This window comes from Diplotaxodon limnothrissa, linkage group LG6 (genome assembly GCF_057381915.1).
Source record: "Diplotaxodon limnothrissa isolate DT_005_m linkage group LG6, D_limnothrissa_male_GT1.1, whole genome shotgun sequence".
NCBI classification, from domain to species: Eukaryota; Metazoa; Chordata; class Actinopteri; order Cichliformes; family Cichlidae; genus Diplotaxodon; species Diplotaxodon limnothrissa.
The window spans coordinates 18,090,925-18,108,627 of NC_140601.1; the positions used below are offsets into that span (position 1 = coordinate 18,090,925).

Consider the following 17,703-nt stretch of genomic DNA (forward strand, 5'->3'; position numbering starts at 1 on the left):
AACTGTAATACAGCCTTTAACTGTAATAGACACACAAAAAATAAAAATCACAAAACTGTTGCATGTACATACACAAACTCAGGTTAACCGCTTACACATCATAGGTTTGAAACAGAAATTCCTCCATAGACAGTGATGTACTTGCTACAAGACGGCGACTTAACTGCAAAATGATACCTGCACTCTGCAACCTTACTTATATAGGAATATAACCAGCTGAGTCGATTCCCTCTGTTGGAAGAAGATGAGTTGCGCCTGAGCGTGCAGTCTGATTCAGATTAATTGCAACATGTTCGCAATCTGTCTGCGTTTAGAAATTAAAAGGAAGTTACTTGCAAACCTCCAATCTGAGTTATTGCATCCAGTTCAAGTTGACCACAGCTGTTTGATACAGGTTGCCTCTCACCAGGCGACCCATGCAGTCGCCTTGCAATCCAAAGTCATTATCCAGACTTGTAAGTAGGTGACTGAGCCTTTAAACAGCTAGTTGATATCTTATTTGATGTCAGTGTAAGATAACGATTTTTCTATGAAAACCTGCATTTTCAATTTCACGTGTGCGTGCGTGCAGTTTATCCAAACCAGTTGAAATTTCACTTGATCATTTTTAATCAGTATAGATCCTCCGGCTTAATATATAGTGTTCAAAAATTAAGGACTACGCTAAAGCACACTTGAAATAATCAAGTTGAAAATCATGACGGACAAAAGACCGGATTCAAAATTACACCATCAAAATGAAATTGTTCCAGTATTTTTTTTATTTTTTATTTTTTAATGGCTGCACTATTGTTGTCATCTACAAACTACACTTTAATTTGTCCGTCCACCCCCTGGAAAAAACAAACAAAAAAAATCCATAAAAGAACTTAAAACCAGACTGTGAACTGCATAACAGGCGACATAACGGCTTCAGCAGAGCGTCTGTAGCACAAAAATGCTCTCCATTATGAAGCAGCTAATGGAGCAGCTATCATGCAGAGATGAAGCTGAAAAGTGTGAGCATTTCCCTTTAAGCAAGAAAGAGAGAATAAATGAGTAGGAGTTAGTGTGATACCAGTGTGACTTGAGGAGTTCGCTGTCTCCTCCCTCCAGTCTGGGGTTTAACACAATCCTTCATTTCTTGTTTGCGTCCCTCTCTTCTGCTCTAATAGCACTAATTAAACCATTAACCACTTGAAGGCCCCTACACCCTAATTGGCTTAATCATCAGTGTGTATGCCGGGTCATGGCCTTGAGCCTCTGCTGTCTGGATTCTCATCACTCTGTGTGACCAAAACCATCCCCGAGTCTCACTTGTGTGAGTCAGGACAAGTTAATGCTTTCATGGGGTATACTTTAGCTTTAAGACATAATAAAGATTAGGATTTGTACAATAGGTCACAAACTGCGAATGAGTTTAAAAACCGATAGATGCAGGTAGATTCCAGCTAATGCAGGATGTCACCTTGAGGACTTTTACTGTGTTTATGCGTGTGAAGAAACACAAAGTCACTCGTTATTAACGTCACTAATGGTAGGTGTTGCTTGACACCGGCCTGCATGCATTTACCATCGTATTCCAGCCTCGTTCATCCTTCTCTGTAGCAGAGCGGTGAACGGGAAACAAGTATGATTACACATGTTCTCCCCCTTTTTTTTTTCTTTTTTCAAAATTGATTAAAGGTAATTAAATTCACAATGGGTTTCATGTTGTTTCAACATGTGACACCTTGCCTTTAATTCTGTTTCAAATTAGTTTTTGTTTTTTTTGTTTTTTAAAGGTCCAAACGAGTTCCAGACTGTTCTTTTAATCTATTTTTTACTTGCAGTCCCAAACCCAAAGCGACATTTTCGGATGTTTTCACATTGTCTGATCAGCAATCCAGAACTTTCCTACCAGAGGATATTTGACATTTCTGCATGTTAATCAATTTAAATGTTCATTCAGACAGTTTGACCTCCAGTTTAAAAACGATCTGGATGAATCAAGAAACTCAATCTGTAGTCAACTCCTTGAATCTTGAACACTTCCTTAGAAATACTGTCAAATCGTTATTTCACGAGTGGTTCAAGGTAGGAGAATTTTTTTTTTGGCTTGAATCAAGTTTTATAAGAAAAGTAATTGTTTTGATAGAATTCTGTATCTGTTGTCTGGATGCATCTATTGTCTGGATTCCTAGCCGACACTTATTTCTCTGCAGAAAAGTCGAGCTGACTGTGCGTGATCTTGCTTTGACAGTTCCGAAACTCTGCGAGGAGACGGTGTGACGCAGATGACAGAACATGAACAAAGATATGCTAGATAAATTCAGTAGTTTGCATATGGAGGCTAGAGAGGCGATTTTTAAATGCGTGAAGCTGTGTGAGTCACTGCAGCAGCAGTGAAATGTCCTTTCACACCAACATCTGTTCTTTACCAGTTGCCACTAAACATGCCCCCAAAATGCCACAAAACAATCTTTGCTTTTTTTCCCTCATTGTGGTATTCAAACCCACACGAGTAGCTCATCGGCTGGCTAGACGGTATGTTTTAGGACAGCCTTTAAAAAAATAAAAAAAGTGATAGCGAGCAGTTGTTAAATATCAACAGTGGACTGAAGTGCACTGATTTCCATCTGCAAAGAATCTAACTCTGAGCTAGTGGGAGGAATGAGCAGCATTTTTTCCTTTTCTTTATTGTCATTTTAAAAAAGAGAGACTAAAGAATTTTTAAAGATGCCTTTTTCACCTTTTAATGTCTTGCACATAGAAAGGTTTTGGCCAAGGCTACCTGTGTAGCCTGTTCCCTGAACAGCATAGACATTTGTAAATAAAATTTCTGCCTTCATTCATGGTAGTTGTACACCACAATGGGGTACATGCTTTTGCGCTCGTGAATTACTCCTTGCTCTATTCATATGGTGGGGGTTAGTTCAAAGCTGTAACTTCTATTCTTCAGCATCTGTCAAAGCAAGTGAAAATTCTCAGTGTTATTCTTTTTATGTCTTTCCTTCCATCCTCTCCCAAATGAAAGAGGTGAAATACAGCGAGGAGAGTTACAGTGGTGTTCTTGTGCTGCAGGCTTCAGAGCAAAGGACAGACTGCATCCCACCTGCAGGCTAAACAATGAGCATCTGTCAAATGGTGGCAGACAGGTTTCACTCTCGTTGGTTAGCAAATTAGCCCGCGGTGTATCAGTCGTCTGCTGTTCAGACGAAGGGAATTAAGACTTTTTCATATTTATATGCCTGAAAATGTTTTGATTATGGGGCATATTTTCTCAAACAAGCCTTTTTTACCTTTCAAGCTTTTGGCTGTCGAACAGATTTTACCTTACAATCATCAAAAACGTGAACGCAGATTATAATTAAAATGCATTCGTAAAGAAGGAACTAACAAAACATGTCACCATTCTGTTTCATTTGCCCCGTTTCTTGTCCTGGTGGGTGATGGGTAGGCACACACAGGCACCTTTATGAATGTGAAACTATGTGAAATTATTACATTAGATTAGAAAATGTTTATGTACCCTTTTAAGAGCCAAATACTGTGACCACCCCTGCTTAACACACCTTTTGCATGCTGTAAGTGTCGTGTAGTATCTGGTCCCAAGATGGTTGCAGCAAATCCTTTTAATTCAATTCAAGTTTATTTATATTGTGCCAATTCTTAACATTTGCCTCAAGTGCTTTACACTGTAAGGTAAAGACCCTACAGTATTATGGAGAAAAAAACCCCATGAGCGAACATTTGGCAACAGTGGGAAGAAAAAACGTATTTTTAACAGGAAGGAACCTTCAGCAGAACCAGGCTCTGTGACGGCTATCCTGCACATCTGGTTAGAGCATAAGCTTATTGCAGCATAACTATCCAGACCTATAAGCTTTATCAAAAAGGAAACTTTTAAGCCTAATCCTACAAGTAGAGAGGGTGTCTGTCTCCCAAATCCACCCTGGGAGTTGGTTCTACAGGCAAGTGGCCTGATAGCTGAAGGCTCTGCCTCCCATTTTACTTTCAAAAACTCTTTGAATTACAACCAAGCTGAAGGTCTGAGAGCAAAGAGCTCTGTTAGGATAAGTCTTTAAGATATGACAGCGCCTGATTTTTCAAGACTTTATATGTGAGGAGAAGGATTTTAAATTAAATTCTGGATTTAACAGGGAGCCAGTGTAAGACGTTTGAGTTAGAGCGCGCATTGTTGGACTCGGCTGAGTCTTGTTCAAGCGTGTCCCCTTTAAAGCACCTTGAGGCAACTGTTTTTGTTATTTGGAGCTATATAAATCAAATTGCATTGAATTAAATTTTATTAAAAGCCTGTCAACATTATACTTTAAGCTGTCAAGAGATTTTTTTTTTTTTTAAACCCAGTTGTCGTGCCATGGTCACTTGGTCACTGTTAAAGCTGAGAAACTTTGACTCTTATCTGATGACTCTTAGGGACATGGGCCATGTTTTGGAGCTGCTGCTGTACCCAGAGAATATATGGGCCAAGAATTTTGCTCAGATGTAGTTGTTACTACAAACTGCATTCAAAAAGCTTCCTGTACCGCAGTCTGGATATTCACTTTCAAATATGCAATTATAAGGATAATTCAGTGCACCAGATCATGTTTCCTGCATTCAGTAAATTGACCTGCAGAACCAGCCTTTCCCTAAAGGTTTAATATATCTCTGACCATGACACATGCTGCTGTTATGAAATATCCAACATTGTTTGTTTCACTGTGGAGTGAGAATAATGTTTTGGCTCATCAGGGTAAATTTCAGGACGGCTTAGATTATGTCAGCTGGATGCAGGAGGGCAAAAAATGGCTGGCATTGTTCTGTCCACAGTTCAAAAATAAACCTTACATATTTAAATTCACTAATAAGTATGAAAATTACAGTGTACACGCAAGATGTCCTTTTACTGCTGCTGTTTATCCTGCTGGGCTGCTGTTATTACTTTCTGCCTGTCCTGTGAAAAAAAAAAAACGGCCTGGCTGCTAGGTCAATAATTATTAGATCCTGTCCTCAAAGAAAGCAAAGAAGCAGATTTCTTCAAATGTGAAAATATTTCTCAACGAAAATATGAACGGACGAGTGCGCCTCGATAAAGCTGCGTTACTGGTCTGAGGAGGGAAGTAACTGGGGCATCGTAGCGGGCTAATGTTGAAGCCTCATATCCCACCTGACAATAGATTATTGAATAAAAAGAAAATGCTTAAAACAGACGAGGAAAGCAAAGGTTACCCAATAATCCAGAGAACACTGTGGTTAGTAGAAGCTCACTTAGCACAGCAGTGCATGTAGAGCGTAAGTAACTTTGGCTGAGTTACAGCAGTCTGCAGTCGTTTCTGTAGCTGGCAGCAAATGATGGGAACGGTTTTCTCCGTGTGTGTGCACGTGTGTGTTCTAGACTCGGAAAAGGATGACGGAGAGCTGGGAAATGGGATCGCCCAGTGGAGATTAAACGAACAGCTCTTCCCCTGTCCCATTTGTGGCAAGGTGTTTGGTCGACAGCAGACCCTTTCTAGACACCTCTCCCTGCACACAGGTAAGTCACCGCCAGCATGCTGTGACGTCTTCTCCGTTCAAGTGCAGGCATTAGGTATTCACCTGTGTTGTTGATGCTGCCCACAGTAAATAAATAAGGTTGACTAGACTAGATTACCCTTCCTTTAAAGAGATTACTACCATGATTAGTCTCACTGGGAAAACTGCCCGTCTAATTACCCAGCTAGAAGGATGCCACGGAGTATACACACACACACCCACACCCCAGTAATTCTGATCCTGCTACGATTGGTTAGCTCTTTCACTTTCTCTCTGGGAGTCTGCCTCACTCCCTTGTGTCCTGATTACCCTGTGTTTTTCAGACTCGGCCTGCCTTTGCACCCCATCGATTCATTCTACCCCATCGCCGTCTTCCACAACTCTCCACTCTCCTCATTCCTTATTGGTTAAAAATGAATTAATAAATAAATAAAATGATTCTCCCGTTTGTAAAGTTTTTGTCTGTTCAGGATTAGTAACGAATAACTATACACACACAAAGTGCACAAATGGAGACTAGTGTACAAAATGCCCCCACACAATTGGACATGCTCTCACATTTAGCGTGCACACACTGCACGACATGCACGCTCACCATCTGAGAGTGTTGGCTGTGAACAGCTTGGCCACACCACGGAGAGCAGAAGCAGGGGCATATGTCAGTGTGATGGTCTTTTTGGTTTCCCCGGCGACATAAAGGTTGCCTGGCTTCGTGTCCTTGGGGCAAATGGCGTATGTGTGTGCGCGCGCGTGTCTTTGTGTAAGCATGTGCGTGTTTGAGCTGGATGTGCTGTTATGTTAATTTGTTTTCAGATAAAGAGAAGTGTGTTTTTGCGTGGATTTCATAGCGCTCGCAAATTATTGGGAGATGATGTTCATGTGTGCCTGTTGTTTTTTTTTTTTGTTTGTTTGTTTGTTTTGTTTTTTTAAAACATCTTGTGGTATCTACATGTTTTTCCCAGAAATCTGGGGATCAGGTTTACAGTTGGGGTCGGGCGAAGGTGAGGCAGGGTTAAGCGTTAAGTAATTAGGTTTAGGCTTGCTTTAAAAGCTCGGAGGCTGAGCGCAACTTAATGAAATATCATCTGAGGTGATGTTTACAGTAACCCAGGGTCGTGTGTGTCTGTGTGTGTGTCTTTCCTTGCAGAAGAGAGGAAGTACAAGTGTCACCTGTGTCCTTATGCAGCCAAGTGCAGGGCTAACCTCAATCAGCACCTGACCATCCACTCTGTCAAGCTGGTCAACACAGATGCTGAGCAGATTGTCAGCGCTGTTACAGCTGACTCCACCGAGCGCAAGAACTGCCCGTACTACTACAGGTAGGACCACGTGTTACCACCACACCTGCTGAGGACATCTCAAGCCAGTACCACATAGTGGATTTAGGCTTTTCAAAAAAAAAAAAAAAATATATATATATATATATATATATATATATATATATATATATATATATATTTATTTATTTCTCTGATGCACAATTACACCCTCTCTCTGCCACTGCTACATGTTAAAGGTTTGTTTTCATTTTATCTGAAACATGCTCGTTCGCCTTCTTGCTAAAGGTTCAGATGAGGAGATGAAGTAGATCTGCTCTTGTGTCTGTGCTTTTCACATGAACCAAGACCCAGTGAACAGTTGTGCAAAAGTCCCACATTTCCTTATGTTTTGCTGGGAAGCTGAGAAATGAGTGTTGCAGAAATATGTTAGCGATACATGGAAATACAGTATAAAAAAACAAAACAGAGTTTGAAATTCTAACAAGCTTGAGAAAGTCAACATTTGGATTTTGATTTGTGAGCAGCTTGGTTGAACAAACAGAGCTTAGCTAATCATCTCTTCTTTCTGTAAATGTCTGCAAAAAAATCTAACTGGATGAATTTCCAAGATGTAACTGGACACTTTAATGTGTCCAATGTCTTTTAAAATAGGTCAGTTGCACTATTTCTGAATTGTATGTTATCTTCAGCAGTCTTTATCACGTTGAGAGGAATGTAGCTACAACATACCATTTGGCAGTTCTTGCAGGGAAAATCTAACACTGAAACGGCCCGTCGGCCTCCTCTCATTCTCACCCTCTTCCTCCTTCTTCCTCTCTGTTCTCTGTCCAGCTGCCATGTGTGTGGTTTCCAGACGGAGCTGAATGCCCAGTTTGTCAGCCACATGTCGCTCCATGTGGACAAGGAGCAGTGGATGTTCTCGCTCTGCTGCAGCGTCTGTGACTATGTGTGCATGGAGGAGACCGACATGAGGAACCACATCAGCACTGGGCACACAGGTACAGATAGCTGGCCTGACTTTTGGTGGTGACAGCACTGATGAGAGAGTCTTTGATTTTTATTTTTGTTTGATTGTTTGTATGTGTATTGTTGGAGTGAGCTGATGATCAGTTTATGGAAGAAAATGTTAGGAAAGTTCTGCAAAAAGAAAAAATACGCTCCAACTCATCAGCAAAGCATGAAATATTCACACAATTTGCTTTTTGTTTTGTTTTTTTTCTGTTTTTCCTAAACAGAAAAAGCTCACCCTCTGGCGAGGCTGAAATATTAGACTTTACTGTTTCAGCCTCCTGCTCTGTCTCATTAGCTGCTGGAAGGCTAATGTTAGCTGCGTGTTAGCATACTGCTGCCACGCTACTCGCAGCTTTTTGAATGATTCACATTTCACCGTTTCCCTCCTCGTCTGCTCTCCTCGCGTCTAGTCCCACCCACAAGAGGATGCAAGGAGTCCAGGCAAAAAGCGTCCTTGAATCTGAACCTCATTTTTAAAGCGACTGGTTATGTGTGACATGTGGCAGAGATGCATGGCCTGCCCGCTGTTACACTGTCACAGCCTACTGTTGGATAGCAGATGTCAGATGAGACTACCGGCGTTCAGGAAGAGCTTTTATATTTCAACTTAATAACTCAACATTTCATGTTATTTTCTTATTATTTTGTATCTTAGGATGTTAATTGTATTTAATTTTAAAAAAAAAAAAACACTTTTGGCTTCTGAATGGCAAAAAATGACTTGAATTGATGAATTTCTTTTCAGCAGCAGAAACAAGCTTCTCATAGATGCACTTAATGGATAAGGAGGAAGACTTAGTTGTAGAGTCCTCCTCATACCATGGGCCAGATTTACTAAAGGGGGGGAAGGCGCTATACTCCTGTGGTTAGTTTTACGGGTGATTTACAGATGTTGCGCTCTAAATCACTTGCGTCTTTTTTTGAATATCGAGCGCAAAACATGTCTTTTTTCCATCTGAAATGTTGGTGTAATTGGCAGTAAATCAAAGTTTTTGTGCATGATTTAAATATTCCCCTCCAGATATTAAAGAAAGGAACTAAAAGAAATACAATATTTTCTTTTTCACACCTAAACCTAATTTGGTGTAAAACGTATAGGTGTTATCTGTGTCTCACGCCTCTGTAATATGTCATGGGTGCAAACGGTGCCACAGAGGATACATCTGCGCACCCTCAATCAGGCCTCCTCTCTTCGTTCCTGCCTCCTCTCAGTGCGTTCTAGGAAACGATAGATGTTTCAGAACGGCACACTAACATGATTTCCCGGTCACAGGTAGGAGGAGATGAGGAATCACGTAAACTCGATGGAGAACTCTTTCCCATATGGGCGGGACTTAACCGCACTCTGCGTCTTTTAATCTCCTTTCCGCTCGCTGTTGTTTCTGCGGGTCCTCAGACCTGTTCTGCAAAAGTACCCGATTCAGCTCCCGCAGAAAAAGAGATTTATGGAGTTATTTTCAAAATTACTCTCGCATGGAAGAGTGGGTGGTAGCTTACACATTGTGGCTCTTGGTCGCAGCTCAGAATATAAATACAGTGCGGTATTTGGACAGTGACACATTTTCTATTATTTTGGCTCTGCACTCCAACACATGGAGTTTAAATTTAAACAACGGGTGAGGTTAAAGAGCTCTCCCCCCCCTTAGCAGCGCAGATAGGGCGAGCAGGGCAATCGTAGGGCTCCTCCTCTGCTCACCTTGTCTGTATGTGAACAACTTAAAGGTAAAGTGCTCGGTAATAAGCATTTGAGTTGGCTGGTGTATGTGCGTTTTGTGAACAGATATCAAATTTGAGAGAAATAAAAAGCATAATCACAGCAATATAAACTCTGCCACTGTTTAAATATTTATGGGCTGCTTTTGTGTAATTAAAGGAAATCACTATGGGCTGTTTTAAGCAAAAACATCTTAATGTAACCCTTGATAAAAACACATTTCCGAGGACAGAGGGAAAGACGAGCGGCAGAGCTGGGTTTCATAAACAAGTCTCCTCCAATCGACCTTCTTTGGACTTTTAAAGCTGCTGGTCTGAACCTCTGGTGGTCGATATGACTGTTTTTGTCTAAAACAGCTTTGTCCAGTTTATTGCTGACGTTGTGCTCCTCTGCTAGTGCTCCTTGTTTGTGTGTGTGTTTGCTCCTTATGTGTGGGTGGGAGGGTGGGATTGTCCGGCCCAGACAGCTGAGGGGTCTTTCAGAGGCCACGGCGGCCTTGTTTATCTGAGAAGGTTGGCCCTTATCGTGCCTGAGGGGGGGGAAATCAATAGGCCTCGGGTCCTTTTGGGGACGAGCTGGGTTTACGATGCCACTTTGGCCATCTTTTAAGTCTCTCAGCGTCTCTTGGCATTTATCTCAGCTTCGCACAAGATGGACACCAGTGGCAAACGCACAAACGGTGGCGGGAGGGGGTACGAGCGACTTCAACTGTAGAAACGTGCATCCCGCCTTTTTTCGTGAGGGATGTTTTAATGATTTGTCAAAGGTCCTGCCCATTTTTGGTGAAGTGTCAAAACTTCAGGTGGTCGGAGAGGGTGGGCTCAGCAGCCTGTCAGATGTGTGGACACACCCAGGCGCGAGATGGCAGAGAGCTCACCGGGTGTTTGAGCCGACCCCCTCCGGTGAAGTTTGCAGTGAGTGGGGGGTGGCGGGGGCTTGTGTGGGTGGGATTTCATAAGAAGGGAGGAGTGAAAATTTGCCTCTTTATTTCTCTTTATCATAAATGTTGCTGGACAGTCACAGAAAAGTTATTCTGTGAAAGAAAATTAAATATTTCTCAGTTAAGTGTGTTTTAAGGTCGAGTCTCGGTGGCTCAGGGCATTCCCTCCCCGCTTGCATCTTTTGCCATTAGCCTTTGGGATATTATAAGAGAAGGCCAGCAGATGATAAATACTGCAGCAAAGGAGACAGAGGCACGCTGTATTTAAAAGCTGCTGAGACCGTGCTGTGAATGACCCTGGTATATTTAGATTTGATTGAAGGCGCTTCGTCATCTTGTGATACCAGGCGGGGGGAGACACATGTGCGCTGCATGTGCACATTCCTGTACATTTTATGCTTGTGTGTGTGTGTGTGTGTGTGTGTGTGTGTGTGTGTGTGTGTGTACTAGGCTGTTATTAAAAAGGTAGGTCAACCATTTCAGGATCGGTGCAGGCTTTTCCTCCCTCCTTTTTTTTCTTTTCCTCTCCCTCCTGAGTGAATGCCCTTTGTTGAGCTGTGCCCTGAGATGCTCCCGCCATCTTAGCTCCTTTGGCCATGACCCGAGCTCCTCGCCCCTCCCTCCCTGCCGCCCCCTCCGCTCTTTATTCCCTCTCTTTTCCTACTGAATTGCAGACTTACAGACGGGGATCAATAAAAGCACACTGCATCTTGATTGGACTGGCAGCAGGGCCTCAGTCAGAGCTCAGGACCATCGAGCCTGCCTGTTTTCATTCTGTTTGTGTATGTGTCCGCGTGCGTAACAATGGGGATCTAGAAACCGATGATGTGTCGCTCACAGATTGTGTAGATTTTTATTTTCTCTTCACTGCCCCTGCAGTTTCTCTCCCCTGCTTATTAGATCCTACCAACAAACGTTTCTTTCTCTCTGTGCTCCGCCCTCCGGCGTCCAGGTCTGAACTCGAGAAGTCCCCTCAGCGAGACCAAGAGCACCTCATCCTCCCTCTCGGCCCTCAGCGACTCGCTCAACAGCTCGGAGGGCGGAGACCTCACCCACGGTAACGAAGAACTCAAGAGCCTGTTAGCCCCGCCCTCCTCCGCCGGCAGCCAGTCCAGCTCCGGAAGCCACTCGGGATCAGGAACCGAGGACAAGTCTGACAAAGGCAAGGGACTGTGGGAACTGTTGCACCCAAATACACTTTCAAAGCCCCTGAAATCTCCACAAACTGAATTATTCATTTCTAAATGAGCAAGAATCAGAGTTTAGGTGTTCTGAAAAAGTTGTTTAAAGTGACCAAACAAGCAAAACTGACATGTTTTTGAAACCTCGCTGGGGTCAAACTGATCAACAAATCTCTTGGCCAAACAGTTTGAGGGTACTCCTCTGATTGAGAAAGTGAGTATTAAAGAGATCCCGTCTCCATAATTACCCTTGTCTTTTGAAGATCTATTAAGACTAAATGCTTTGGTCAGGAAGGTGCACGCTGGGCGACGGGCTCAAGAAGACGGGACAACGCCCCCAAACCGATTCCGTCCTTCAAAAACACACTCATTAATTCTCAACCAAGCACAGCCAATGAGTACATACTAACTTGATTCACTTAATTGTATTCGTATGTGGCCTCATCGAGGATGCTGTGAATTGTTTTGTTTTTTTTTCCTTTTATTTGGATGCTCTGCAGATTTTATCCATGAAGGTTAGTTTACTCTAAATGAGAGTCTGTGTACAAAAACCATGTCCCGTGTTCTGAAGTCTGTCTGTACTGTAGAACAGAAAGAGGTTTTTGTTACAGAGCGGTAAGGGGTCATTTTGTTGCAAGAACTGCAGGGTCGTGTGTTTTTTAAAGAGCTCGAGCCCTTTTTTGGACTCAGTCAGGATATTACAGCCGCTGCTGCATCTCCTTGGACGTCCACTTTCACGATCTGTCTCTCGTGAGCCCCTTTGCTTGAACAGAAGTGCAGAGGAATTTTACTCCTGCAGCCTAAGAGGGCATTATTACACCTGACCTCTCCCTGTATCTGAACTCTCTCTCTCCCCTTAGCAGATGGGCAACCTCTGAGATTTCGTCCAAATGCAGATCAGCTTTCTACAAAAAAACAAACCCGGTCTTAATACTCACCGTTCTCCTCCTCCTCTTGCTCTCTCTCCAGGTTTCGAGTGCGTCTTCTGCAATTTTGTGTGCAAGACGCGCAGCATGTACGAGCGCCACCTCCAGATCCACCTCATCACACGAATGTTTGAGTGCGACGTTTGCCACAAGTTCCTCAAGACGCCCGAGCAGCTGCTGGAGCACAAGAAGTGCCACACCGTCCCCTCCGGAGGGCTCAAGTAAGGAAAGCAAGTACAGACAGAGGTTCCTAACTCCGCCCGTCCTTCCCCTCCCTTCCCCTCTCAATTCACTACACACAAAAATCACATACTGTATATACACACTCATTAGAGTACCTCGTGGGGTGTGCTTGTAACTTATTATAAATGCAACATTTTTAAAAAATGCACAAGCATATATAAGCATTATTCATTTAAATAAGAGCTGATTGTAACCAACACGTTTTTTAATTTGAAGATTATTTGGGCCGCATGCCTTTAATCGCCTAACCTCCCTTTTAATGGTTATTATCTGCGGCCAGCAAATGAAATGATACTTGATTCAGTTTTTCTCAACAGCCTGTCTTGGCAAGTCCAACTTATTAGACAGCGGTCTGTGGGTCTGCAGTGGCTGTTGTGAACAGAAGGGAGAGTGGAAAGGAGATGGAAACGGGCTTCCCCTCAGGGTCTGTTGTTCCTCTGCCCACAGCTAACAGGCATGCCAAGGAAAAAATATCTTAGGAAACCTGCATTCCACAAAACTACTTCCCTCCCTCCTCAAAATAACAGACACATGGTGCACTCTGCTGTTGATTATATAAAATTTGTTGGCACACCCCTAAAAGATAATCAAGCACGTTACAGGCACCCCATAATCACAAATGTCTAAATCACTCGCAGTCTGTTCAGTCTAAATGCATGCAGTGGAAAGAATGAACAGCCTTTAAATACCAGTGTGAACAAACACACATGCACACTGCATATGGTTCCGTTATTTTTAATGTATTCTGATAAAGCAGCCTTGTTTTTATTATGCTACAGTCACACTAGAAGAAAACGGCAGTCGGAGACCGCAGTGCGACCAAAAGTATTGCGACTGTGCGCAATCAATTTGAAGTTGTTAAATTTTTAGAGACTAAGTCTGCAACCGCTTGTGGTCAGTTTTGCCTTCAAAGCAACTTTGGCACATCAAGATGGAGATAAAACGGCAATAGGCTGGAGTCGGTCGGCTATCCGTTTCAATCTAGCAATCAGTCAACTAAATTGCAAATCTGTTGTCGTCTACATGCACAGAATTTCATATTAACTACTTACGTTCAGAGTCCAGCGAGAACCTCAGAAATATCTCCACAAATAGTGACGTAGTTGCCGCAGGACAAATATTTGACTACAAAGTGACATAGGCGCTCTGCGACTTCTGTGGCTTTTATAGGAATATAATGGAATGCAGCCAGTCTGCAACCAGTTGTGCTCATGGTTGCAGACTGACTCTGACTGATTGTAAGATGTTGGCAGTCTGTTGATAAACTAATCAGCAGCTATTTGTAAACCTTCACCAATCTGTCTGAGAGTCGCTGCACTCAGACCATGAGTGTTTTCAAACCGGTTGCCTCCCACTAGGAGACCTGTGCGATCAAAAGTGGTCACAGAGAGGCTGAGAGTTCTGCGCACTCAGCTGCCGAATGTGGAAGAAATTCAGCGCAAACACCGGACAACCACCAACTTTTCCTCTAGTGTGACTGAGCCATTAGCACCGACTGTGTGTACAGCTCTCGTCTCCTCACGCTTCCCTCTCCATCACCATACTCCAGTCCCACAGGAGCCTTTGTTGTACTGTGACACGTCCTTGTGACATTTCAGGCCTGTCAAGCTAACATAAAACTCATCTGCTGACCTCAGCACCCCCCCCCACACACACACACACACACACACACACTGATAATGTACCAATGTACTTAAACACACCTTTAGCTTCGGCCATGTTAACGCCACTCTGGATACAAGATTCAAGCTTCTGTATGTGTCTTAAAAAGTAAATGCAGATGTTTTGTGAAGATTCATTTCAAGCAACACGAGTCATGTTTTGTTTTTGTTCTCGAGTCTCTCACACAACTCCAGTCCCGTGCATGTGCAGAACCATCGAATATCATTATGAATACCGCCTCATCTTGTCACGAAAGACCTGTGTTGTACATTTTTTTGTTTTTTGTAGTTTTTTTTTTTTTTTTTCTGTTCAGCCATCAGTGAAGTTCTCAACATTGCTATAAATGTGTGGAAATGGTAGCATTTCACTGAATGAAAACAGGAAGCTGCTTAACAGAGTTGCACTGACTTTTATCTCATCTGAAAATACGAATGCAAAAATGACACAAGAAGCCCCTTCATAGCTCGAAGACCTGCACGGCGTCTTTTAGTCGTTACCTCGACACGTTGCTGCTAGCTGTAGTGCGAGCGATTAAATGTAAAGGACTTCTTGTTTAATGATTTAACTGTTTGTCTGGTGTACGTTTCTGAAGCCAGATTAATTTTTTATGGTACAGTATACAAATAATATAGACCTGGATAGAGGACATTTTAAACGGGAAGAACAGAGCTCTTTTGATGTCTGCGTATTCAATTCGCTCCAGCTCGACTCGTATACCTTACTGTTAACATCTGCATATGTGACCTTCTGCCAGACTCTTACTTTCTTTAAGCCACTTTTATATTTACTAATAAAAGCAGGCAGAATTAAGCCAACTAGAAAAATGTTAAAGAACCTTCGGGGAAAATTGCTTTTCGATTGCCTGCATTTTCTTACCCCCCCTTTGAGCCCAGATCAATACTTTTTTTTTTCTTCACCCTTCCCTCCCCCCTCCCATCCTGTGTGCGCACACACACATGTATGCACTCGAGCAATGTAAAGTGTTTCTGTATATGTAGGAGTGTGTAGAGAGGGAGAGAGGGCCTTGACCATTTCGAGGTTTTTCTGAGGTAATTCTGTTCTGCAGGGTTTGTGAAGCGCTTTGGGGCCCAGAGCAGATGAAAGGTGCTATTTAAATGTAAGTGCCACTCCATTCCTTCATTTCCCTTCATGTCCTACTGCTCCAATCTTTTTCTCCTGCCTGTCATCTCCCCTACCCCACACTGCCTCACCTTCCTCCTTTCCCTCCCCTCCCCTCTCACACATGCATACCTGGTCACTTCAATTCTTTCACCATTAAACTTCCACACATACCACCACGTGCACACAGAACTGTACATTGTACTCAATTTTCCTTTATCTGTCCTCCTCCTCTTCATCATTCTCGTGTTATTAAGTTTCAAGGTGTCTTACATGGCTGTGGACATACATGTTCCTTTCAGCTGTCTTTTGCTTTTGTGTGTTGTGTCCTCCCTCCCTGCCCCCCTTCCCTTCCTCCCTCCGTCCTTCCTTCCATTAACCAGGTGCCCTTTTTGCATCTACTCCACCAATCGTCCAGCGGCCATGGAGTGCCACCTTAAGACGCACTGTAAGATGGAGTACCGCTGCCGCATCTGCCAGGGACTGTGGCCCGACCAGGCCTCGCTGGAGGCCCACATGCGCAGGCACCGCCTGGGCAACCACTACAAGTGTGAGCAGTGTGGCTACTTGTCCAAGACGGCCAATAAGCTCATCGAGCACGTGCGCGTGCACACGGGCGAGCGGCCCTTCCACTGCGACCGCTGCTCTTATAGCTGCAAGCGCAAGGACAACCTCAACCTGCACAAGAAGCTGAAGCACGCGCCGCGCCAGACTTTCGGCTGCCAAGAGTGCCCTTTCACTACCACACACCCCTTCGTCTTCAGCCGCCACCTCAAGAAACACCAGAGCGGGGGAACGGGGGGGGTGGACGGAGCCTTAGGGGGAGGAGAAGAAGAGGAGGAAGACGAGGAGGCGGTAGGGGAGGAGCTGCCGATGGAGACGTCACCGGGTGGCTCGTCGTTGCAGAAGAGCCAGGAGAACTTCCTGTTTGGCGGCGGCGGTGGTAGCAGCAGCGGAGGCAGCGGGAGCAACAGCCCTCTCATGAGCCTCACGGCATCTCAGGCGCTTCAGTCCGTCGCGCTGTCGCTCACGCTGGGCAAGTCCCAGCAGCTGGACCCCGCCGGCCCCCGGCACGGTTTGGTTAACGCCAACGGCGTTGGCGGCGCCACCCCAAGAGACCCCAGCGGAGCGAGCGTTGCCGGCGACGGCGGCAGCCCCTCCCTCTTCCTCCCTTCTTCCCGCCACATGTTGGAGCAGTACAGGAACTGCGACCGGGCCCACCTCATCCCCCTCACCACCCTGTTCACCCACGACAGCCGCTTCACATTCCACTCCCAGCTCCACTCCAGATGGCGGCCGGCCACGTCTCCTCTCCTCTTCTCCTCCAACTTGGCGTCCCCCTCCCGCTCTTTCCCCTCACCCTCCTCCCACAAACACTCCTTCCTGGCCTACCTGGGACTGATGGAGAGGGCCAAGACTGTCTGACCTCACCCGCCACTCCTCCTCCCCCGCTTCCTCCTCCTTCCCCTTCCTGCTCTTTCCCCTCACTCCTCGGACGGTGGTGTGAATGACACTTGACCACTGCGGCGGGAGCAACCCTTTTTTCCAATCAGACCAGCAGAATAAGCTGGACCAGAGAAAAAAAAGAAAAAAATAACATTTATAAGAGAAAAAGGCTGTACATGCTAAAATGCATTTATATATAAAAAAGCTGCTTTTCTTATCAGTTCTATCAATTGAATTATTACTACTTCAGCATCAATTACTACTCTCTTTACCTGTTTTTTTTTTTTGTTTTTTTTTTTGTTTTTTTTTAATATTTTGTTTTTGTTTGTTGTTTTTTTCCCCTGTTTTTAAGCATCTGAATGACCTGGACCCAGCTGCATTACCTGACGGAACTAACGTCTCTCACTTTTATAGCTAATTTTTCGTTAGTCGTTTCGAGGAGACAAAAAGACGAAAAACAAAACTCGCAAGTGCTACAATTTTAGTGCATTTTTGTCTATCGCTATTATGCATCGGAATAGCATGCCTGTTTCTGTGTTTCAAACTAGCTTTGACGTCATTAGGAAGCGAAATTCGAGATATCCTTGAAGTGTTAGCGGTGCAATTGTGGACAGAACCAATGAAACGGAATGCTTTTCAAAAGCAACGCCTCAAACCACGCACTTACTTATTTATCAATCTTGTA

At 44.0% G+C, this 17,703-nt stretch overlaps 1 protein-coding gene across 1 annotated transcript in view; it reads left to right on the plus strand.

The window, feature by feature from the left end:
* Positions 1-17,171, plus strand: part of znf827 (zinc finger protein 827) — a 74,385-nt gene extending 57,214 nt beyond the window's left edge. The window contains exons 9-14 of the mRNA XM_085356887.1: positions 5,360-5,497; positions 6,644-6,815; positions 7,608-7,774; positions 11,394-11,603; positions 12,592-12,769; positions 15,956-17,171. Coding sequence (XP_085213013.1) covers positions 5,360-5,497; positions 6,644-6,815; positions 7,608-7,774; positions 11,394-11,603; positions 12,592-12,769; positions 15,956-16,997 — 1,907 coding nt within the window. The 3' untranslated portion in view covers positions 16,998-17,171. The remainder of the gene's footprint in view (positions 1-5,359; positions 5,498-6,643; positions 6,816-7,607; positions 7,775-11,393; positions 11,604-12,591; positions 12,770-15,955) is intronic.
* The last annotated feature ends 532 nt before the right edge of the window (positions 17,172-17,703 follow it).